The sequence below is a fragment of the Vigna radiata genome, chromosome 8, assembly GCF_000741045.1.
Source record: "Vigna radiata var. radiata cultivar VC1973A chromosome 8, Vradiata_ver6, whole genome shotgun sequence".
Classification (NCBI taxonomy): Eukaryota; Viridiplantae; Streptophyta; class Magnoliopsida; order Fabales; family Fabaceae; genus Vigna; species Vigna radiata.
In genome coordinates, this window is record NC_028358.1 from 17,246,940 (window position 1) to 17,270,483 (window position 23,544).

General features: G+C 34.9%; 2 protein-coding genes across 4 annotated transcripts; one reads left to right on the forward strand and one right to left on the reverse strand.

Annotated features, from left to right (window-relative positions):
* Positions 1 to 243: 243 nt before the first annotated feature.
* LOC106772203 (transcription factor EMB1444) lies at positions 244 to 12,438 on the forward strand. Of its 3 annotated transcripts, XM_014658443.2 has the most exons (12): positions 253 to 1,524; positions 2,074 to 2,244; positions 2,337 to 2,421; positions 2,582 to 2,623; positions 3,307 to 3,366; positions 8,586 to 8,705; positions 8,865 to 9,045; positions 9,343 to 10,043; positions 10,147 to 10,248; positions 10,621 to 10,761; positions 10,905 to 11,042; positions 11,468 to 12,436. In XM_014658443.2, the coding sequence occupies exons 1-12, from the start codon at positions 1,430 to 1,432 to the stop codon at positions 11,552 to 11,554; spliced, it is 1,923 nt and encodes a 640-aa protein (XP_014513929.1). In that variant the 5' UTR covers positions 253 to 1,429; the 3' UTR covers positions 11,555 to 12,436. The 3 variants fall into 3 exon arrangements, with proteins under 3 accessions (XP_022640641.1, XP_014513928.1, XP_014513929.1); XM_014658442.2 differs by having other exon boundaries at positions 249 to 1,524; positions 8,865 to 10,043; XM_022784920.1 differs by lacking the exon at positions 2,582 to 2,623 and having other exon boundaries at positions 244 to 1,524; positions 8,865 to 10,043; positions 11,468 to 12,438.
* A 2,306-nt stretch (positions 12,439 to 14,744) lies between these two features.
* On the reverse strand, positions 14,745 to 17,058 carry LOC106770793. The gene is made up of 5 exons (XM_014656598.2): positions 16,827 to 17,058; positions 15,957 to 16,071; positions 15,519 to 15,608; positions 15,331 to 15,429; positions 14,745 to 15,232 (listed from the first exon to the last, which is right to left on the reverse strand). Exons 1-5 carry the CDS (start codon positions 16,892 to 16,894, stop codon positions 15,134 to 15,136), a joined length of 471 nt encoding a protein of 156 aa, XP_014512084.1. The 5' UTR covers positions 16,895 to 17,058; the 3' UTR covers positions 14,745 to 15,133.
* Between the last annotated feature and the right edge of the window lie 6,486 nt (positions 17,059 to 23,544).

A 23,544-nucleotide genomic window follows, 5' to 3' on the forward strand; every position in this document is an offset into this window, starting at 1 on the left:
ATTTTAAGGTGGTGGTAGGAGAAAAAACATGTTATAATAAAACCTGTTCAATGAAATCACAAACATGCTTGACTTATCCCATTTGAACCAGGATCAAATTGAGGTTGCCCGGTTAAACTTGTGCATGACATGATCACAAGGCATGGCTGCTAGCGCTACAAATGGAATGTGGGTAGGCCCAAAGAGAACCCTCAAGGGATAAAAATGAATTATTGAGACCTGGAATCCTTAAGGAATATAAATTATAATGAAGCATAAAGTGGGAAAAGGTTACAACAAGTGATGAAAAATGTGTCAACTTTTGGCCAATAAGATCATTGCTGCTATAAGATCATTGTTGAAAAGGACGTTAAGGCTCAAGAGGGAGTAACTTCATGAGAGTTTAAAAAAATGGATTGGAAAATTTGATGGAAAAAGATAAGGATGCATTTCCTCAATTTGGTATGATGTTGTTGGCCACATCAATTGACACCATAACTGTACTCATAACCCAATTTCCACCTCTTCATTATTTTCTCTCTTTCCTTCACCTTTTGCCTCATGGTTACAGTGTTACTCCTCAAGTTTTTATGGCCTCTAATGTAACCCTTTCATTAGCAGTAGTGTTGCTAGTTAAGCATGTGTTGCCCATTATGCTTCTGCCCTTTGCTAAAATGCACCTTGTGCTCACGTTCCCCCCACTGAGAAGCTAGAAAGAAACAAAGTGCGCATGTTAACTCCAATATAAAATACTCTCTTCCACCACTTCTATTCCTGCATTTCTAGCTACGAGGAAACCGTTTATCTCTCTAGAGAAAGGAAGTAAAACGAACAGCATTCTTGTTTCCAATATTGAACCTCAAAGTGTAGAAGTTCATGATTTGAGTATCCATAAAGCCTTGAACTTTATGGTTTCCTTTCCATCCTCGCCACAACCTTCTTTTCCAAGTTGACATCTTTCTGGCTTCAGTTCACGCTTCCTCTTTTATTTTTTGGCTTCATCCATGTCTTCAGATATAAGCTAAGTTTGATTCTTCATTCACCTCTTTGGAATCTGCATTCAGCCATGGAAGCTTGCAATGCTGGTGTATGTGTGTTGGGTTTGGTTGAATCTCTTGTGGCAACAAATGACAGTGTGAGTCCTTCTAGAAGCTTCTAAAGCAGCAAAGTTAGAAGCTTGGTGGAGTGATTAGTGATGGTTAGGGATCGGCTGCTATCCGGGACGGTTGGACCGCCATTAAAACGGCGAGCAAGACTGCGGAGGAAACAGGCTGGAAGAGGGTCTTATAGAGGAAGCTAAGGCTAGGTTGGTGTAGTGGGATTTGGAGGGGTTTTGTTGTTATTTGTTGTGGGTTTTGGTTTTGTGGTGGTGCTTTTTGTTTTTTGGAGGTGTGATTAACAACCCCTCTTTCGGGTGTCAAAAAGTTTTGATTTTTCGAAGGAGGAGAAAATGGGTAGCAACTTGCACCGACTGCTCAGAAGCTTCTGTTTGGGTACTGATTGGAAGTATGCCATCTTTTGGAAGCTCAAGCACCGGGCTCGGATGTATGGTTTATGTTCTCAGTTTAACTTGGCCTTATTTTTTAGTTTTATTTAGTCACTTCGTCTTTTTAATATGAAAATGTTCGTCCCTACCTAATCTCTCTTCTTCATTCTAGTTTGGTTGTTCTTGTATGAGCATATGTATTATACTTGCTGGAATGATCTACTTTTGGATTTTAAACTGAAGGGCATGGCTTGAGTATGCAGACTCCATGTTTGCATAATATTTTTGGAAGGAGATAAACGGGAGGGGTTTACTCTTGGATGTCCTCTGTTTTGGTCCTTTGGATTGACGATAAGTCAAACACTAGTGTGTCCTGAAAGCACCTCATTTCATAGTTTGCTACCATTCTATCTATTCAGAAGTATGTGTTAGTGTTGATGTAGTGTGTCTGCATTTGAACCGGATTTGCATTTATTGTTTTTATTATAATATTGTNTAGTGGTGTGTAATCATCTATTGATTTGTTGGGCTTGTGTGTACTTTAGGCTAAATATTCATACTCAACGTGTTTCTTTAAATTATTTTCTGGGTGTGATGTTTGCTTTCAGGATCCTGACATGGGAGGATGCTTACTATNACAATCCCAATATTTGTGACTCTTCTGGAAATGAGAGCTGCCAGAATACATGGGAGCAGATTGGCAGTGCAGATTTTTCGCATGATCCTCTAGAATTAGCTGTGGCAAAGATGTCATATCATGTATATTCGTTAGGGGAAGGGTATGACTTAACTAATGAATATGTTGGATACTTAAGATTAAAGTAATTCTTATGTAGCTCCAGCTCCTAGTTTGATTTCTTCTTTTTTACAGAATTGTTGGACAGGTAGCTGTTACAGGAAAACATAGGTGGATATTTGAAGATAATCAAGTTACAAGCTCTGGCCCATCTTTAGAGGTGAGGAATCTTCTTCTTAAATATTTGAAGATAATCAAGTTACAAGCTCTTAGCCTTTAGGATTTGAAATTCTATAATTGAAACTTGACACCAAAGATGCTTAGAGTACATAACTAATCGTCCAATCATTCTCCATTCCTCTTCTTTGGTTTGTTTTCAGATTGCTGATGGATGGCAATCTCAATTTTCTGCTGGAATTAGGGTAAGATAATCCTCACGGTGAAGAAATCAATCTCAATAAAAATAGCTATCCAGAAATTTCTATACTCACCCAGAAATTGGAAATGCCAATCGTTTCTAAGGATGATGGTCAATGCATGATTTAGTTTGAACAATAAATTTGGAAAACTGTAGTTAGTAAGATAATGGACTTGATGACATAACAAATTGTCTAGCCATAGAAGGACCCTGGCTCCTATTTCACTTGCCGCAACCATATCCATCTATACATTTTTATTTAGAGTGCTTCATTTGCAAAAGTTAGTAGATTCAGATCAACAAATGACATCTGCACGTTATCATTTTACCTTATTGAGCATTGAAGTCTGCTTTGGTGATTCATATTTTAGAATTGTATCAAATGTTGATTAATCACATTTATTGCACTGGGCCAATGAATTTATAACCTAAAAGTTCTTCACATGATCCTAAATGGGACTCTTCATTTGTTGAAGTTATATTTGTTTAAATAAAGGAGATGGAGCTAGATTTTTGTTTTATGATAGATGGATTGCTGTAGTTGCATAGTAATGAAGTGAGGAAAAATTAAATTTCTGGAATCTGGACTTCTAGTGTACTCAGTTAGCAAAACTGTGGTTCGCTTTCGGAGAATGACTTTTTCTGCAATATGATTTTTTATTGACAGACCTTTGTTTTGTATTGTAGACCATTATTGTTATAGCCGTAGTCCCCATTGGAGTTGTTCAACTTGGTTCCTTGAATAAAGTAAGATGACTATATTCTTCTTTCTTTTATTTTTGTGCTTAAATCCCACGCTGTTGGTGAATGGTGTTTCTGCTGTAGTTTGGTAACACTTATGTTATTATATACTATTCTTTTTCATACATTTCTTTTTCAGTTTTTAAAGTTTGTTTGCCCTTTATGGTAATTTTCCATCATAATATAACTATTCAAATAATATGATTTGCCTCTTATTTCTTCTTCATCTAATTTTGGTAACTGCTTGAGTGGTTATTGGGACATTGATTATATAGTGTATATGATCTGTTCTAACGCATTGATAAGCAATTAAATAAATTTGTAGGCCTTGTGCTTAATGTTCTAATTTAGATTTTGATGGATATGATCAAAGTTGTCAAACTTGAAAGTTTACTTTAACTCGTGAGAACTTAGGAAACTCGACTCGTAAACTCTTACACTCATAAGAGTTTACTTTACCAGAAAAACAAAATGATATGAATAACATCCTAATTCAAATATGTCCACAAAATTATATAAATTCAAATAAATAAGTTCATAGAAATATTGTTCATAGAAATATTATAAAACATAAATCGAAATGTCAAAGTGTCTATGTCTAATCTTCTAATAATGACATCATCATCTCCGTCATCATCTTCATCCAACTCTTCTCCTCATGAATGTCGCATTCTCATTGTCCCTAAATGTTATGTTATCAAGATTAAGAGCATCTAGAGTAGAGCAATATCTATTGTTGGTTCATCTAAGTGAACATTTTCACCTTTAGCTTGCTCAATGTCAACAACATCATCTGCCTCTTCAGCTATCCATTCATCATCTGATCCAATGCCATCAAATGAAAAAGCATCAATTTTTCGAATTTGTTTACTTTTCAACTTCAAGTTCTACATCACATAAAACTAAATCATTCATCTTTTTGGATGCAAACGATTCCTTCTCTTTGGATGAACCTAAAATGAAATATCAAATTTTTGATAATGAACTAAACATAATAAAGAAAATTATAAACTAAAAATAATTTAAATTACCATTTTAAATGAGCTCCAATTACACTCATGTCTTGAAGAACTACATGTCAAGTTTAGAATTTGAATAGCAAATCTCTTCAACTCTGGAGTTCCATGTCCAAATCTCCCACCATTGTCCAGGATTTAATTCTTTTGTGTGTTCCTTTACATCTTCCATTCCGAAAAGATCTCTACCAAAATGAAATTTAACAATTTGCAAATTAATTTTTCTCTTTTCTGCCATATCTGGTTTCAATCTTTCTGCATTCCTTTACATCTTCCATTCCGAAAAGTTCTTTAGCAAAATGAAATTGAACAATTTGCAAATTAATTTTTCTTCTTTCTGCCATATATGGTACCAATCTTCTCATGCACATATATCATCCTTCTTTCACCTCTCCACCATCATCACATCTAAAGTTAGGTTCATAGTGGAAATGGAGGTTCAGAAAATAAGCAATTGTATGCAAAGGTCTATGAAGTTGATTATCCCATCGAGCGTCAATTATTCTCCAAACCTCTTCATAACTACATATAATTACCAAACCAATTGTGCTCTATCAGAAATAATTTCACACATAAATAATTAAACTTTGAATGAGTAAACGTTTGAAATTTTATCTCTTCTTGATATTGTTAAAGTTGGACCTAATCTTCCCTTTTGCACAATCCATCTCTTCATAAATGAAATCCATTGCGTGTTTTACATCTGAGTCCACTAATCTTTAGACCACCATAAGAGGGGCAACAATCTTTAGACCACTAATCTTCCCTTCTTAATTGTCAATTCATGGACCTTCAATTTATTTATTTTTTCAAAATCTTCAAAGATCAAATCAATGCAGTGTGCTACACATGGAGTCCAGTACAATTTTTTCCTTTTTTGCATGAACAACACTCTAGTTGCCTTGAAATTTGCAGCATTATCAGTGATAACTTGAACAACATCTTCTTCTCCAACAAACTTAATAAGATCATCTAACATTTTGAATACTTTATCACTGCTTTTGAAACACCTGAAGTGTCAAGTGACTAAAGAAAAACCGTCCCTTTTGGACTATTCACCAAGAAGTTTGCAAATAGAATGTCTTTTTCTGTCCGTCCAACCATCAGACATAATGGTACATCAAGTTCTCTTCCTCTCCTCCTTATATTCATCAAGCATTGTATTTGTTTTGTTCACAACTTGTTTTAAGAGTTTCTCTGTAATATCATGATAACATGTTCGTTTGTATCCAACTCCATACTTACCAATATGATAGCAATCTCCTAAACTAGGTTGGGCCAAAGCTAGAAGGAAGCAAATGGAGATGGTCCCTTAAAGTGCTATGATGCGAAAATTGGTGGGAATGAAGGTCCAAGGTGGCACAAATGGTGGTGTGATGTTTGGTGGCTCAAAGAGAGGTCAGGCCAACTCAATGAGGAAGGTGACTACGCTGGCCTCATGGGTTGCTCTAGTCTTGATTTAGGAGAAGTATTATGGCCAAATTTGGGAAGCATAACATAATGAATCGACAAGTGTACCAAATCGTATCAAGTAATATAAAATGGTAAGACTAAGTATCGTTTCCCAAGAGAAGAGGAGAGCTCTCACATCCCCAAATCTGCCTCCAAAGGCGTGAAAAACGTGTTGTTATGCTCAAATCATCAAAAGATACAAACCCTAGGGTGTCTGAGTCTTAAATAGATCATAAAAATAATAGAAAACAGGTGCAAGCCCACGTCGCCAGCCCTTAGCATCCCAACTTAGGGCGCCTAGGCGTGAAACAACGAGTTTGGCGCTCAGCGCCCCTGAAAGGGCGCCCAGGTGTGCTACGGTGCAAATTCTGGCACTCAGTGCCCCTAGAATGGCGCTCAGTGCTACTTTTTCTGGGTTCGACCACTTAGCGGTACAAACTGGTGCTCAGCACCAGTGGCAACATTCCAACACTCTCTTTTTTGCTGCTTTATTCGTCCCTTTTGAGTTCCAACTCCTTGATACTTTTGCTCTTTTTCCAAATCATATCAATAACCTACAAAATTAAGGAAATTTAGTGATAAAATCATTAATTATAACCTCTACGCACTTATTTACAAAACTAAAGCAAAAACATGAGTTGAAGCAAGTTCCTAAGTCAAAAAGAATGCATTTAGTATCAGAATTGAATAACAGATAACGGTAATTTCAACTGTTATCACATAACATTACATAACATCCAAGATGATTACAAGAGAGGAGACACCTTTATGTATAGGTAAGGGTGTCTCCTAAAAAGCCTAAAAACATGATTTTCCACCTTTGCACTCATTGGTCGAAAATGAGGCCTTCTAAGGAGTGGACAAGTGTCCACAAATAATTTCCAATGAGGGGATGACATGTGACCACTCACAAAACACAATCATTTCCATTCCTAGAGTGTCATGTGACCACTATTAAAAGCAAATCCTCTCTAATGGAAGTATGACATGTGATACATACTTTCCACATGGTTTGGATGTCCAACTCAAGAAAAAAACCATTCACTAACTAGGCCTTAATACAAGTCTTAAAAAATTGTAACTACTTGGTCGAAATACATGGTCTAAAGAAACCTACATTACTTGGCCGAATACATGGCCTAAATAAACCTACATTACTCTTCAATCTCCATGATGGCCTATGAGAAAGAGCTTGCATCACCTTGCATATATGATTCTAGTTTTTTCTTGAAAGTGCTTAGGTCATGGCTAGGGGTATTCCATCACAATCATCTTACACATCTTTGCAAATGCTGGATTTCTAATTACATTAAAAGGAATGACACTAGTGTAAAAGATTTCAGCCACTTAAGCATCAACTTCTTTGTATCTTTTTTCATCATTTGATTTATAGTTGTTTGGACTCCCCCTTTGCTAGTAGTAGCAACCTTTTATTTTCCTTTAAAATTGAATACCCTATGTCCTCCTTCAACATTCACTTTTTTCATGGTCTTCATTAATGACATTTAACTTTCTTTTCATTGAGGAAACATTCTTAGCTTCTGCAACTATTTGTATCATCAAATTTTTTATTTTATTCGAAACTGAAGCACAAGGTTTAGAATGAAACTATTTTTATCATCAAATTTTTTATTCTATCCGAAACTGAAGCACAAGATTCAGAATCCTCCTTGGTTCTAGGAAGATGATGTTTAAATCTAAATATGCCTCCACTCTCAATCTTTGAACAATAGTTACATTTGACTTTTCTTTCATTACCATTAATATCAAATCCATGTTTTCGTCCAATATTAGACCAAATCCCGAAGCTTTTTTACTTTTACTTTTAATTGATGAAGATGTACATGGATTATCATCCATTGAATTTGATGTGTTTCCAAACATAATGAGATAAGCTTTTTCACTACAAACATAAAAAGAAAACAGTGCAGCAGAGGTATGAACAGTGCAACACTTTATTTTTTCAAAAAATAAAATCACTTACAACATGGGAAGGGAACAAAGTCTGTGAGGCACAGGAAAATGGGATAAGCTTTTTCACTACAAACATAAAAAGAAAACAGTGCAGCAGAGGTATGAGCAGTTCAACACTTTATTTTTTCAAAAAATAAAATCACTTACAACATGGGAAGCGAACAAAGTCTCTGAGGTGGAGGAACTGGATCTTAACACAATGCACAGGAACTTAAAACATTGTGCAGACAAAGATGAACTTACACAAGGTGCGAGATCAAAGGCAAAGAACTATGGCACGAGAACAAAGACGAGATTGTAGGCGAGAACGATGGTGCAAGAGCGAAGGCACGAGTGAGGGTGCAAGTGAGAGCAAGAGCACGAGAACAAAGATGAATCCAAAGAACGAAAGAAGAGTCTGAGTGAATCACAAGAGAGGAATGAAGAAGATGAGCTTTGTCACTAAACCTAAATAAAAAAACCTAAACTAATGAGTCCTAAAAACAACTACGTTTTACATTTTCAAAATTTCTTCACAAACTCGTCAGAAGTAGACTCGTGATTTTAGGCAAGCTTACCAATTCCACCACTGAGTCTATTGATCCTACACCAATTCCGATTTTGGTTCCAAGTTAACTCGAAAGTACTGTGTGGACTCGTAAACTTGACTGTTAAGTCATGAATTCGATAACACTAGATATGATTGATAGATTTAGAATATTTGTGGATATATATTTATGCAGAAGTCCATTTATGATTGAAATATTTAATAATCTTCCCTTATCCTGTCATCCCTGATATCAGGTTGCTGAAGATATGGGGGTTATAGCTTGTATCCGAAGTCTCTTTTTGTCTAATCAAGATTACACAATTCACCCTGATCCTAATCAAGTACAAAATATGCTGAAGAGTTCCTCGTCTGTGGTAATTTTTCTCCATTCTTTCTGTGTATGTGTCATCATCTGTCTGCATGAATGTGCTTGTGTGAGTAGGATACAGGTCGTGTGACCATTGACATGTACATCTTTTCACACACTATGCATTTAGCATAATCATAAGATTTGTTTCATTTTTCTCTTTCAGCTGGATTCAAAAACTTCAGAAAGTGTGCCTGCTTACTTGCACAATACAGAGAAAACCATGAAGCATGAATCACTGGATAATTTAATGCCCTTTCAAGGTCCTAGGAACAATTATTCACCTCATGCTGTGAATCAGAAGATGACTGTTGATGAGGCCAAGCATGAGAGGCCAGAATTATACGGTGATGGAAATTTCATTTTGCTTCAGTCAATGTCTAATATGATGAATGTGGAGCAGCAGAAATTTTTAGGGATGAGACCTATAAATGAGAGAAAGTTTGAATTGAACAGTAGTGGCTGTGATGATACAAGTGTGGGATCGGGAAAAAATTTGTCATCTTTTTTACATAATTTGGTTACGGGTAATAATTGTGTCAACGATTTAGTATGTCCATCCAAAAATGTTGGCGTTGATTCTGTATCCTTCTCAGAATTTCTTGATACAGCTGTCTGTGAAAGTGAAAAGTTTCATTATGTAGATATCAACCAAAATGGAGTGTTGAACTGGACCAGACCTTCAGATGCATACTCTCGAAAAGATACTGGGAAGTCGGAGTTGCAGACTGAACCTTGTTCCAAGGATACCGCATACACTTTGAAGTTTCCTGCTGGCTATGAGTTACATGAAGCACTTGGGCCAAGTTTTCTAAGACGGATCAAATATTTTGATTGGGCAGTGAAGGCAAATCAAGATGTTAAAGCCGCTGAGATGTCAGATGAGCTAAGCTGTAGCCAATTGACTTCTGAATCTCAGCCAGAGCATCTCTTAGAGGCTATGGTGGCTAACATCTGCCATAGTAATAATAATGTCAATAGGGAGTTGTCATTTTCTACAACAATGCAGGCTGCAATAGCCTCAGGAAGTAATCCCGAGGATTCCATCCACACTGTCCACACCATTAATTCTGATAGCTGTTCAATAGATCAGCCTCACGTTGGTAGAGAGGAAAAACATTATAATTTGGGTTCATCTGGGATATGTGGTATAATGTCTCCAAAGGGTTTTTCTTCTACATGTCCTAGTTCATGTAGTGAACAATTTGAGAGGTCTTCTGAACCAACTAAGAACAGCAAGAAGAGGGCTAGGCCTGGTGAAAGTTGTAGGCCTAGACCAAGGGACAGACAACTTATCCAAGATCGTATTAAGGAGTTGAGGGAACTGGTACCAAATGGAGCAAAGGTATTCTTCACATCCATTTTCTAATCCCGTCTCAATTAGTTTTGATTTTTTGTTGGTTTTTTCAATTTACATAGCTAATTATTTCATATGGTCTTGTCAACAGTGCAGTATTGATTCGCTACTGGAGTGCACCATAAAACACATGCTCTTTCTCAAGAATGTAACCAAGGACAAGCTAAATAAATTTACGGACACAAAGACTAAGGTAATAGAGTTTTAGAAGTCACTGATTATACTTAGTCAAATAGTTCACTGATTATACCTAGTCAAATTGTTAATGAGTATTGATATTTAATTCCAATAAATACATTTGTTTCTTACTCGGCATTATTTAAATGACAATTTTTACTGAAAATGATGACATTAATTCTCAGCATTTTCCCTTCAGAACATTTAGCAGGACCCTAAAATTTTATGCATTTGTTCAATTGCTAGTAAAGAGAGCAAGTTTTTGTAGTTTTGATTGTTGAATGACCCGTTTCAAAAGTTTGGTTTGCTTCATTTGAACAATTTATGAATGTGTGATTTCAATTTTATTATACTATCAATATTATTTTACACAATTGCAATTGCACAGTTGCATCACATGGAAAAAGATATTAACGGATCATCAAGACATCAACAAGGTTCTAGTTGGGCAATGGAAGTCGGAGGCCATCTGAAAGTTCGTTCAATATTAGTGGAGAATCTTAATAAGAATGGCCAGATGCTTGTTGAGGTGTGTTAGGAGTTGAAAATTATAACCTTAAATATATTTTCTAGAATAAACAAGAAAAATTCTCCTTTTGAGAAATGGAGGATAGAAGCCCTTCTAAGATTGTACTCCATGCCCTTGTATTCTAACTATGACTTATGCTGCAGATGTTGTGTGAGGAGTGTAGCCATTTTCTTGAGATAGCAGAAGCCATCAGAAGCATGGGTCTGACAATATTGAATGGGGCAACAGAAGCTCATGGCGAGAAGACATGTATATGTTTTGTGGTTGAGGCAGGGTCAGAAGTAAGCTTTATTTCTAATTCAATTAAAGAAACTCAGTGCATTAATTTTACACTATCTAGGACTGAACTGAAGAAGTAGCATGCATGTTCTATTTCTATTTAAAATGTTGTAATAACTATTGCACATCGTGATGAGTCATGCATGAAAACTAAGTGATTATTTCCTGCGTAGATACTGACATGCAACGACCATACATATGAAGTCACTTAATTTATAATAATCTTTATGTATGAATTATTGTAATTAAAGTTGTTATAACTTGGAAGTGTTTGTATGTTAAGTGTTGTGCTGAATTGTAAATAGTTGGGTTGTTACATGTGAACATTGATGGAATACAAGTCTGTTAGATTTCTTAAGTACAATTTTTTTATTATCATTATGTTAAACTACCGAGTGATTGATGCAAAGTGAATTGTCTGTCACAGGGCCAAAACAACAGAAATTTACACAGATTGGATATCTTGTGGCCGCTTGTTCAATTACTGCAATCCAAGAGCACTATGTATTCATAAAATCCTTCTGATTCTTGGACACTCACAAAGCTACTTCATTGACTGTTGTAACACAATCTTTGAAATTCTACTCCAAATATTAGGGCCTATTTATGTTTTCTTTTTCAATAAAAGTAGAAAACATGAATGTAAACATGTTTGGTTGAACTTTAGAAAAAAAAATCTCATTTTTTTTTTTCTAAATTAATCCAAAATCAGAAAATATATAAAACGTTATTCCTGTTTTCTGTGGAAAATTTTGAAGATGAAAATTCTACGGTGAGTGAAATTACTCCAATGCAACCATTCTTCCAATTACAATCCTTAAGATGCTACATCCAAGCCGTCATTGCTCCTCTGCAACTGCGAGCATTATCAGTATCCAGGTTTTCATCTTATTTTTCTTTTGTTCTCTTTTATTTTTTCTCTACAAGTCTTTGCTTTTCATCTTGTCTCTTTTTTTTTTCCTATGAAGTATATACCGGTGCAGTTGCGCTGTACAATGATTTTGGCCGTTTGTGGTCTCCTTTATGGTTTTTTCTTTTGAATCTATTTCATTTAAGAGCTCTTGCAATTTCTAATGTTCTATCTTGTAATAAATTTTAATTACTAAGACTTTTTTCCTAGTTATTCCATGATGATGCTAAGTTTCAATTTTTTTATTTCTTATTCATGTAGAGTTTACCTAGTTTATGCTCTTATGGATTGATGCATCTATCTGAGACTGTCTTGTACAAATCATAAGTGTCTATTTTAAGTGTGAAACACATGTGCCACGTGTTATGTATTCTGTTAGAGTGACGTGATGTGATTCATGGAGTTTTTATATACAGGCACCATGTGAAAAAGATTGGGGTACGAGCATTCATTTGAGAAAGAGAGAAATTGATAAAGAATTTTTTATTTTATCCGAAACTGAGGCATCAGAATAAAACTATTTTTATCATCAAATTTTTTATTTCATCCAAAATAAAAGTGAATCTTTTTGTTTTCTTTGCAAAGTTATTATCAACGGGTTTCACTTTTATCATACACAAGTGTAAATCCATCCAAACTCATCTTGGCTCATAAATGGAGACATCCAAGACTAGGATTTCTTGCTATTCTCACCACATGACTCATCACTCTCTAATTGAGCATGGATGGTCATTATAATATCAGGATAAACTCCATAAGGACACTCCGGTCATTCATACGGTCAATCACAACAAACTACAAGGCACCACCATGTAACCTCCTTTGAGGATCATGAAATTACGTCCAATAACCATACTTGTTACACTTACACCACCCATCACTTTGTTACACTTACGTAATTCACATACTTTGTATATACATGTTTTCAAACTATAATTCACAATGCAATACATCATGTCTTTAATCATGTTGCACAATTATTCCTTTAGTTATGTCATAAAAACAACTCAGACATTACATATTTTCACAAAAACATCACTTATAAGCATAAATTTCTTTATAATATTTAATTACCAATATTTAAGTAATTCAAACAGCTTGGAAATCCTCACCAATGGCTCTGGAATGGTCAAAAACCTCCAAAACGACCTAAAGAACGTCCAAAACAGATGTCTGGAACTCACAAAACATCAAAATAAAAAACAACAGTAGAAAAGGGCACCCAACCCCCTTTAGGGGCGCCCAGGCGCCACAGTCTAGCAAATTGAGCAACTCTAACCCCCTTTTACCAATTCTAATAATTTTGGTGAACTTCTAAAACCCATAACTCAACTTTTATGCTAAATTAGACTTACCTAAACGATTCTAATCCTTTCTAACATTATTATAAGTGTTCATGTATTGATTTAGGTTGTACAACTTCAATTTTATCAACCTAGAGGTCTAAAATTGAATTTACCACTGAGAATGTGTTTTTAGCAAATTTAGCCCTTCTAACAAGTCTCAAATAACTCAATCAAGTTGTTCCCACTGTCTACTTACACCCTAAACCTCAGTTACTCAAAAACACCCTCTCACTTCCTCTAAACTCACTCAAAAACACTAGTATTCCTCAACCTAAGAACTCAACTCCAGTTCTACCATTTAGAACCTCATTTTAACCAATTTTATAGTCTTAACAAGTTATAATTAACTTGCCTAAGTTGCCTCAATAGTCCAAAAGAGTCCTAGACCTTTACCTCTCAAATTCACTACTTCCCTTCCCTTTAAATAACCCCAATTGCTCAAAATTGCTAACTTAGTTCCTCTCACAAGACCTAAAACAGTTATAATCTCAATTACTTCCTTACTAATAATCCCCTTAACAGATTTACTACCTCCTACCACTTATAACCTGCATTAATTCATCAAATCCACACATCCAACAATTTACAATTATCACATCACATAATATGATTTAACATTCAAAGAATACATGATTTAGTCTAGAAAATTATCAAAATCTAACTCAAACAAATTTATTATGCAAACACAGTTTCATACAAACATACTTCCACAAATGCAAACAGAAACCTAGCTCCCCTTACCTTTGTTCAACAACGTAGTATAAATATAATTTAGCCCGCTCTCTCGGAATTCGAAGATAACACTAAAACCACCTATAGATCATTAAATTTGAAATGGAAACATGTTTTAGAATCTAATAGAAGCTAGAAATTGAAGGAAAGTGAAATAGGCCACATGCAATCAGATTTGTCACATGATCAAAGCCCTAAACTGAACTGAAAAGAGAAAAACACTTACCGGAGGAAAAACACTAAATTGATCGGTGGCGATCAGAGCTCTCGACTCCGGGAACACATAATCACCACCCAAATGACAATGCACCGGTTCAGTTTTAAGATTTGGTAGAGAGAAGGCAGAGAAAGTTATGGTTGAAGTTTTAGAGAAAGGATATGGCTTTGAAGAAAATGTGGAGAGTTTGGTAAAATTGATATGGTTTATACGTTAAATCTAAATATACTTTTATTCACAATCTTTAAGCAATAGTTATATTTTATTTTTCTACCATTATCGTTAACGTCAAACCCATATGTTTTCATCCAATATCAGATCGATTTCTCTGAATATTTTTACTTCTACTCTTAGTGGATGAAGATATAGTTGCATTAATTTTCATTGAATTTGATACATTGTCAATTTAATCGAAATTAACTTCTAGCCTAGTTAGATTCCAACACATTTAAAATTTGTTTTGGAAGTGAAAAATAACAGGTAGGTAAAAATAAAAGAAGCACAAGAATAGATGGAGCATACAAATTCATGGCTGAAATGGATAACACCAGTTAAGCTACATAACTTCACAGGCCAGGCTTTGAAGACCTTACATCAAGAAAGATAGAACAGAATGAAATTGGCATTCTCATCCTTTTGTTTTCATTTTTAACAGACAAGTCTAACTGGAAGATAGTTCCTAAAGCCGTGATAACAAGATCATACAAAATAATAGCCAATAATTTAATCCAAGTGAAGCCAAAACTACAAAACTCAAAGGGGGGAGGAAGACTGATTCTGAACCAGAGGAGTATCAAACCCAAATCCTGGTACATTTGTGAGGATATGATGAAGAGCCAACAGCACCCTCTCCTTGAAACGGGGTCCGGTCCTCCAATGCTGCTGCTATTAATAGGTTTTTGTTTTCGGTGCCTTCTTGTGTTGCCTTTTAGGGATGGAGTTCTTCATGCCGATGAAAAACAACAGAGCCCCAAAGAGAGCCATATTCTGCAAGGAATTATATTATATTTAGCGAAAAAATGTAAAAATGCATCTGGGAATATTGTATTGGAAATAAAGTTTTTAAAAAAAGTCACGTCTCTGACCTGTGTAAATTTGATGAAAAGTTGAGTAAATTCTTTGTCCTCGCTCTCATAATTGTAAAAATCATAGTGGATAGGAGTAGCAATAAGCTGATGCAGGAGCTACAGCCAAAATAAATAGTCAAAACTAGGAAAAAAAAATGTCAGAAGAATATGAAATTCAATTTATTAGAGAAAATCTGAATACAAACCAGAAGGAGAGCTCCAAAAGAGTTGCCAAATATGAAAAGAATTCCTCCAGTGCCCTTGAGATTAAGGGCCACAGCAATTAAAATTTTCATCTGCTCAGGACATCAACCATATCAGAGAAATTCTACCATACAAGATAATATAATATACATTCGAGATATAAAGTACAATTTTTAAGTAAACTAAGGTGATATATATACACAACAGCTTCATTCATGGCCAACACAGACTGATAAATTTTGTATGGGCAAGCACCAATAAGCCTGAAGGATAAAGGTACAATCCTCGTTCAACATAAATTGCATGTTCTATGAGATAGTATTAAATAGATATTTATTATAGCATTTAATTAATCTCCAATTACTTTGAAATAAAGACATGATGATCAGACATAATTTTCCAGAGAAGATACACATGATAGAGAAAGAAGAGAAACTAACATCAATCTGTGGGAGTTGAAAGCCAACTTGAGAATGCACGCGATGTGTAAATGCATCAAACTTTGGTCTGAGTGCTTTCGCTGCAGGCCCACCATCAAGTCCAAACTCATTAAATCTATAGTAAAGAACGACCGAGAAAAAAGAAACTTCACTTCAGCAACAAAAAAGAGGGGATGAACCACATATTCTTTTATCAAAAAGAACGGTCATGAATAATTTAGTACTAACAACCAACTCCGCCATCCCCACCAAAATCACAATGAATAATTTCCAAATCAAGCACAATTATCCAATAATGAAGTCATACTCAATAATTCAAAGTAACCCAATTCAGGAAGAATAAAAACGCGATAAAGTCAAACCAAAAGTGCACATAAACAGAGAAAAACATGGTAATTTTCAAACATAACGACAACTATACCATATTTTACCATAAAAATTAATCCGAAAAATCAAATATGCAGACTGGACAAGAACTTAGGGATAATTTCACAATTAACAATATTAAAATGCAAAAATAGGATCGAGTTTCTCGCACTTCTACCAAATCTTAGTATAAACTTATTAACACGGTCCATCAATGTCAAAACAGGAAATCTAACACAGTAACGCTTTCGAAATCTAAATAGAACAAAAGAAAAAACGTAAACGCAGATCTACGAGGCTAATTTACTAAGAGAAACGGTTCCAGAACTTAAGCGTTACGGATCCAACTACTGCAGAATGTAAATAACTGAATCTATGAACCAAACATACAAAAAATCCACAAACATTTACTACTTCATTCTTGAATTAAAATGACAGAAACGACATCTTATGATACAAATCAAAAGAGGAAAAATTTATGAAAAAAGTGAAAAAAGTACTAACTCTTGGTAAGCAGAGAGTATAAAAACGGAAGCGAAGAGGACTCTGCCAAGGAAAGAAGCGAAAGCCATTGCAATTTTGTTCTGTTTCACTTTCTTCCGAAGCAGAGAAGGGCAAATCTAGGGCACAGCGTTTTCCTTCTACCTTTCCTCGGACAGAAAAAGAACAGATTTGAAATCAAAAGGAAGAGAATAAGGGTAATATGGTCCACTCAGGGTACGGCTTTTGTTGGGCCAACGTCATGCAAAAGAATTTTGGGGCTTCTTACTGAACTCCACATTTATCTTCATGCATCCCCAAATTTTCTTATATTCCTAAAATTACCCTTATGAGTTTTTAGGCATTGACTTTGATTAAGGTTCAAAATCTTTTGACACCTTGCGTGCATTCCATTTGCACCTTATACTTCACATGCGGCTCCTTCTTCCCATTTAGGCCTCATCCTTGCACTTCCTTTATTTCTCTTCACATTTTCCTTCCTCAAAAACCAAATATAAAATTAAGAAATTAATTTTGAAATTTAAATTTCGAAAATTTCAAATTAGATTTTGAAATTCAAAAAAAACCATAATCAAATTTCGAAATCTAAAAAATTTCAAAATCAGATTTGATATCTGAAAACTCAAAAATTAGATATTGAAATCATAAATTTAACAATTCAAACCAAATTTCAAAATTATGAAAAATCTAAAGAATTAGATTTCAAAAATTTGAGAAAATTCAGAATAAAATTTCAAAATTTTAAAAATTCTAAAACTGAATTTCAAAATTCAAGAAATTCAAAAATCTAGAACCAATTTTCAAAATTCAAGAAATATAAAATTGAATTATGAAATCTGAAAAATCCAAAATTGAATTTCAAAATTCCTGGAAAAATATTGAATAATTTTGAAATTCAAAGAATTCTAGATCTAATTTTTTAAATATGAGAAATTCCAAGAAAAGAATTTAAAAAGTTATATATAGTATGTAGAGTTATAATGAACATCATTGTAAAATTTGATGGGGAAGGAAAACAGATATGAAATGCAAGAAGAAAATCCCCCAAAAATTTATGTGTCGAGGTAAATAGATAGGGGTTTTTTTTAACTTTTTTTTACTATAATTGAATAAAATTTCATGCAGAGAGATATTTAAATTAATTTTTTGAAATTTCATTTGATATTTAAAAGTTATTATGGGGATTTAAAAGAAGTTTTTTTTTTCTTATAAAATAAGAGATGATTGATTTGGGAGTTTTTGACTTTATACACAGGTGAGATGAACTTACAAAGTTTGATAGTTTAATATTTTGGTAGTCGGTAAGTATGGAATAATGCAATCCTGAGCGAGCTACCAGTCAAATCTATCAAAATCTTGGGTGTGGAAACATGGGTCCAATCCAACCAATCCAAGTAATAATTAATATTTTTAATTTATTCAATTAATTTTTAAACTTTTCGAAAAACTTATATTTTATTAAGAAAAAATATTAGCACGTAAGAATATCCAACTACTCCTTATATGTAAGAATAGTTTATCTAATATATTATTTTGATTTTTATAATATAAAATTTTACTATATAACAAAACAGATTAGAATAACAATTTTCACATTTTCAAATAAAACTGCTTTTATTTTTATGATATTCTTAAATATCATATCATCTATGTACAAAAGTATTTTTAAAAAAATTATTTTACACCTAGTTTTATATTATTAGAAATGTTAGAATTAATAAGTTCATTTAATGTTGTTAATTTTATAAAATAAAAAGTTATAATTTTTAAAGGTTTAATGTTTGTTAATTCTTTATTTTCATTCAGAATTTTAGATAAATTCATTTTTTTGGGCGTTTTAATTGGATTTTTATTTTTATAAAATTGAATCAAATATGGATTTTTATCAATTTAAGAAGACATTGTTAATGAAGGTGTTATTAATATGTTGACATGATTTTTTAAATGATAGTAGTGTGTGAAGTGTATATTTTTAATTTTTAATCAAAAAATGACTACAATCAAGGGAAATAAAATTTAAATAAGGAAAAAGTGGTGAAAAGAATTTAAATTAAGTACAACAACTTCTTCTCTTTCTCTTTCGATTGCCAAATTGAAATCAGATCAGAGGAAGAAGATTTATGTGCAATTGCGCATTCGAAATCAGATTAAGGGGAAAAAAACATTAGGACTTAGTATTAGGGTTCTTGAGGAAAAAAATCATTGTTTGATTGAAAATTAGGTGAAGAATATCATCTTGAAATAACGGTGCATCTGTGGCCTTTTGTTTGAATGAATCCTTAAATTTGAAATATATTTAGTTGTCGCAACCCGAATCGCGACGGGACGACTATCCAAAAAAAGGAAACGAGTTTAGAAAAAGAGATTTGTAGTCACCACCATAGTTTATTATGGAAAACTACGGAAAAATCATAAAATGATAAAGTACGGTCCACGAAAACCAAAGATTAGGTTCGGGAGTCGGTTACGTGTAGGGAAGGTATTAGCACCCTACAACGCCTGCCCGAAGGTAATACCTTTAATTAAATGCGCTAATGTGATGTGGTTTTTCAAAATGTTTAATTATCCCTAAAAATGAAATTCTAAAGAAACAAAGATATTTTTTTATTTTTTTTTGTGCCCGACAAGGATTGACCTTGCTCCTACGTATTATCATTCAGAATGAGAAATCAAGGCAACGTAGTTCTAGCTGAGAAATTGTTTGTTTGTCTGAAAATGTTTTTAGTTTTTTAAAGATTTTATATTTTTTGGTATTTTTTATAAAAGAACGACAAAATGTTTTCAGCACAAGGCCTACGCGAATGGTTGCACGTGTGCTTAAACCTTTTAAAATAATTTTTGTTTATTTTTGAAAGAAGAAGAAAAAGGTTTTCAGCACAAGGCCGACAGAATGGTCACATATGTGCTTAAACCTTTTGAAATAATTTTTGTTGATTTTTGAAGGAAGAAGAAAAAGGTTTTTAACACAAGGCACACAAAATGGTCGCACGTGTAGTGGGTTGGGTGGTGGTGTTCGGGACCGAGAGAAAGAGGTTGGAATTTTTTTGGAGAGAAAACAGTGGAAGAGTGTATCTCTGCCTCCCTGAGAGAGAGCCTGAGAGATGAATATTGGGAGGATGCAGAGCCTGTTTGTTTGGATGGTTTACGGACAGAGGGGTCAGTGTGTGTGCTGTGTGATGATGGTTTACTAGCGCAAGCGAGAAAATTTTGACCAGACCAATCTGCCCCAGTGTGAAGGTTTACTTTGTTATTGAGGGCAATGACAATGTTTGTGGAGAAAATCTTTTATTTTGGGAAAGTAAAGGGTGGAGGTTTCCAAGCAACATGTGCATAAATGTCTAGAAAGGAAATGTCAAATTGCTATTTTTCTAGACATTTGACCTCGGAAAAGTATGACACTACAACTTTTGTTTTTTGGTTTATCATTTTTTCCTCTTTTTCTTTTTATTTTCAAAAAACAAGAGTTTGACGATTCGCAAGAAAGACAAGTGACTCAAGATTTCCTTCATTTTTTTTTGTTTTTTTCCCTTTTTTTCGCGATACCCTTTTAGGACTCGATTTCCAATACTACTTGGAGAAACCTTGTGGTGAATGATAGCATTGTAAGTCATGGATGAAAGTGTGATATCAATGCGCATACTTCCCCGGTAGCAAGACTTTTCACAACATCAAATTCGCTTGTACAATGATTTATACTTTCTCATGTGGTCTTATAGCCCACTTCATTGCTTCATCGCATCTGCATAGACATTCTCAAGTCGTGCCCCAATAGTAGACTGACTTTCTTCAAACTTGAACCATCTTGAATCAGTCAAAGATTGCATTTGAACTTGAACACCCAACACTTTTGATGGAATGATCGATAGCCTCTTTGTGGTAACCACCTTTCGCATCATGAATCTTGAGGTATTGAGGCTTTAAAGGCTTCATGTAACAAGTAGAGGCAAGGCCTTTTGTAGTAGACTTAAGAGCAATGTTGTATAAGTCAAAGTTATAGGAGTGAAACTCACAGGACTTTTGTCTTGATCAACATTTTTCTACCTAGCAACTTGGTGGGAAGTTGAGTTTGGGTCAAGTATCCCATTCGTCTTGCAATTTTTTAAAATGGAGGGTAAGTCAACGATACTTGAGTGATAAGAGGTGATTGAACTCTTTCCTTTCTTCTCTTCCCAAGCTTAAACCTGACTCGTTCATATTTGTTGTCATGGTATGACTTTGCGTGATCATTCCAATCCTCACACTAACTTCAATTCTTTCATCAAGTATTCAGGTCTGCAAAGTTTGAGGAAACACTACTCACCATGGTCTCACAGAAGGGTGATTGCAGAGTATTTAGGAACGTGTCAACCATTTCGTTATCACTCATAAGAGACTTTCCTTGAGCAACACTTTTTCCACCTTTGGGCATACTTTTGAATGATTTTGAGTCCTTTTTCACCATGCTCAGAAGTTGAGATTTATCAAGTGCCACATCCATGTAATATTTGTACCGCTTCAAGAAAACATCCACCAGATCCTCCCAAGACCGGATGCACAAAGGTTCAAGATGAGCATATTAGTTAGTGACATGCCATCCAAATTCTCAAAAGAAACGAATTGGCAACTTTTCATCATATGCATGCACAACCATTTTCTTCCCTGGCTCTCACTCTTTTCTCTAGCATTTCAAATTTATGTCCGTCAACCTCAACATTCCTTGGTGTAACGACATTGGGAGAAGATTTCAACTCAAGTTTCTTTGTCATTGTCTTGCTCACAATACCTAGCTGAAATGTTTCCCTAGGTACCATGGAAGTGGCTGCCCCAAGCTCGTTTCCTCCTTCAACTACGTTATCTTCGACCTTTCGAGTGTGAACTTGTCCCAAGTCGGCTCTTGAGGGCGAGGTGTAATCTGGGGAGAGGTCTTATGAGAGGAAATTTTGGGCCTTTCGAACTCTATGTTGAGGTTGTGGTGTGCATGAATCCCCAAGGTTTTTCAAGGCACTCAGGACCTCTAAGGCTTGGCTCATTTGCCCCTTCAATTGTTGAGCATCGAATTTCGCCCATTCTTGAACTTCTCCTTGGTTCTCCAAGATTTGGTAACTGGTTCGAGTCCTTTAGGGTATCTTAGATTTTTTTTTTTTGAAATTTATTAGATAAAAATGAAAAGAAAAAGAGAAGACAATGTAGTTCAAATACTCTAGTCAGAAATTATAAAGCCATGAAAACATCGTGCCGGTATAATTTGGAAATTAACATGAAACAGAGTCAATAGGGGGGGCCATCATTCAGAAGTTCCCAAGATGTGAGTCAGGAAATCTTGGTCAACTAACTCAGGCCTTAGGTCTCACATTCTTCATTTCTCCAATTAGTTTCTTGCAACAATTGAAAAAAGATTCAATCCCCTTAAGCAAGTCAAAGATGGCATTATAGAATCAACGTTAGCTAATAGCTTACAGGCACCTTCAATAACTCTATTAGCAAGGGAAACTAATATTGAGAAACTTCTCTTCTAATTCTTTGTAACTCGCCCTTATTCAACAATATGCTCACTTGCATTTGAATCATCAATTCTTGATGTCTTATTTTTAGCTCAATGCCAACTTTCCTTCTTCAATTTTGCCACTACTGCTTTCGCACGCTGCTCATCATCGTGAAATTTCTTTTCACAATTTGGGTCAAGAGAAATTAACTTGAATGACAACTTGACTGTATTAACCCTCTTTGTGATCAATCTGGCTAAGGGAAATCTTCGTTAACGGTCCATGATCTTGGGTCTCTCTCTAATGGAACATCGTTGTCCCAAGCATCCCTAACATGAAACATTTCAGTAAAGGTTCCTAACTCAGCAGGTATGCAATGTGGCAAGAGATGCAGGTGTTGGCGACCCTCTCATAGGATACCCAAACTGTTTTTTTTTTCTTTTTCCTTTTTTGTTTTTTTTTTGTTTCTTTTTCTTGTTATTTTTTTGTTTTTTTTTTACACACACACAACAATGGATACCCATGAGGGGGACATTAGGGTAATTCTCGCAACGACGTGCAATACATGATATTTGCTGCCAAGAGACACACCATTTAAATGTTTCCTCTTTTGAGCCTGTACAGAGCTGCGTTCATTCATTTACCCCTTTCATCTTTAGTTTACATTGCAGTAGTTCACCCAGGGGACATGTGGCATTCAAAGCGTCCTTACTCATGCGAGAAATGAAGCATACATTCAACATCGGTAAATAGCTAACATCTTCTTTCTCCTTGGCTCACCACATCGACCGAGGGTCCCATAAGTTTCAGCTGGGCCAATAGTGATTGGATTCTTAGAGCGAACTTTGTACCTCGCAACTGCATTCATGTCGGTGCAGTCAACCAACTCTCGAGTATTAGGAAAAAGCATGACACCATAGTGGACAAGAGCTAGTACATTCATGAATGTTTCCCAAATTTCCTCCTTGGCTAATCAATGCAAAAACCACTCTAGTCATTCTTGAGCTAGTATGAATTCGCTTTCCAACTTTATAGGATGCATTTTCATGATTCTCGTTAGCTGCAAGACAGGGGTATATTGCCCAAGGTGATTGTTTGGATCTTTGCCCTCAAGAAATGCATCTAAGATCAACCCAAATTCTTCTACTGTGGGCACCAATTGGAAATGGGTCATAGTATTGGGCTAACACAATAATTTTTGTTGCCTGAACCTCCACCTCCGACAGGATCAACAAATTCCCACGCTCCTTCCTGAATGC

What these genes read in the sequence shown, in the direction of transcription:
- LOC106770793 (XM_014656598.2), bottom strand. Translation starts at nt 16,894, where the DNA reads ATGGCTTTCGCTTCTTTCCTTGGCAGAGTCCTCTTCGCTTCCGTTTTT. An exon ending in CTTTTGGAGCTCTCCTTCTG is followed by an intron (nt 15,430 to 15,518) that starts GTTTGTATTCAG and finishes TTTTGGCTGTAG; the next exon opens with CTCCTGCATCAGCTTATTGC. An exon ending in TTTTCATCAAATTTACACAG is followed by an intron (nt 15,233 to 15,330) that starts GTCAGAGACGTG and finishes AATTCCTTGCAG; the next exon opens with AATATGGCTCTCTTTGGGGC.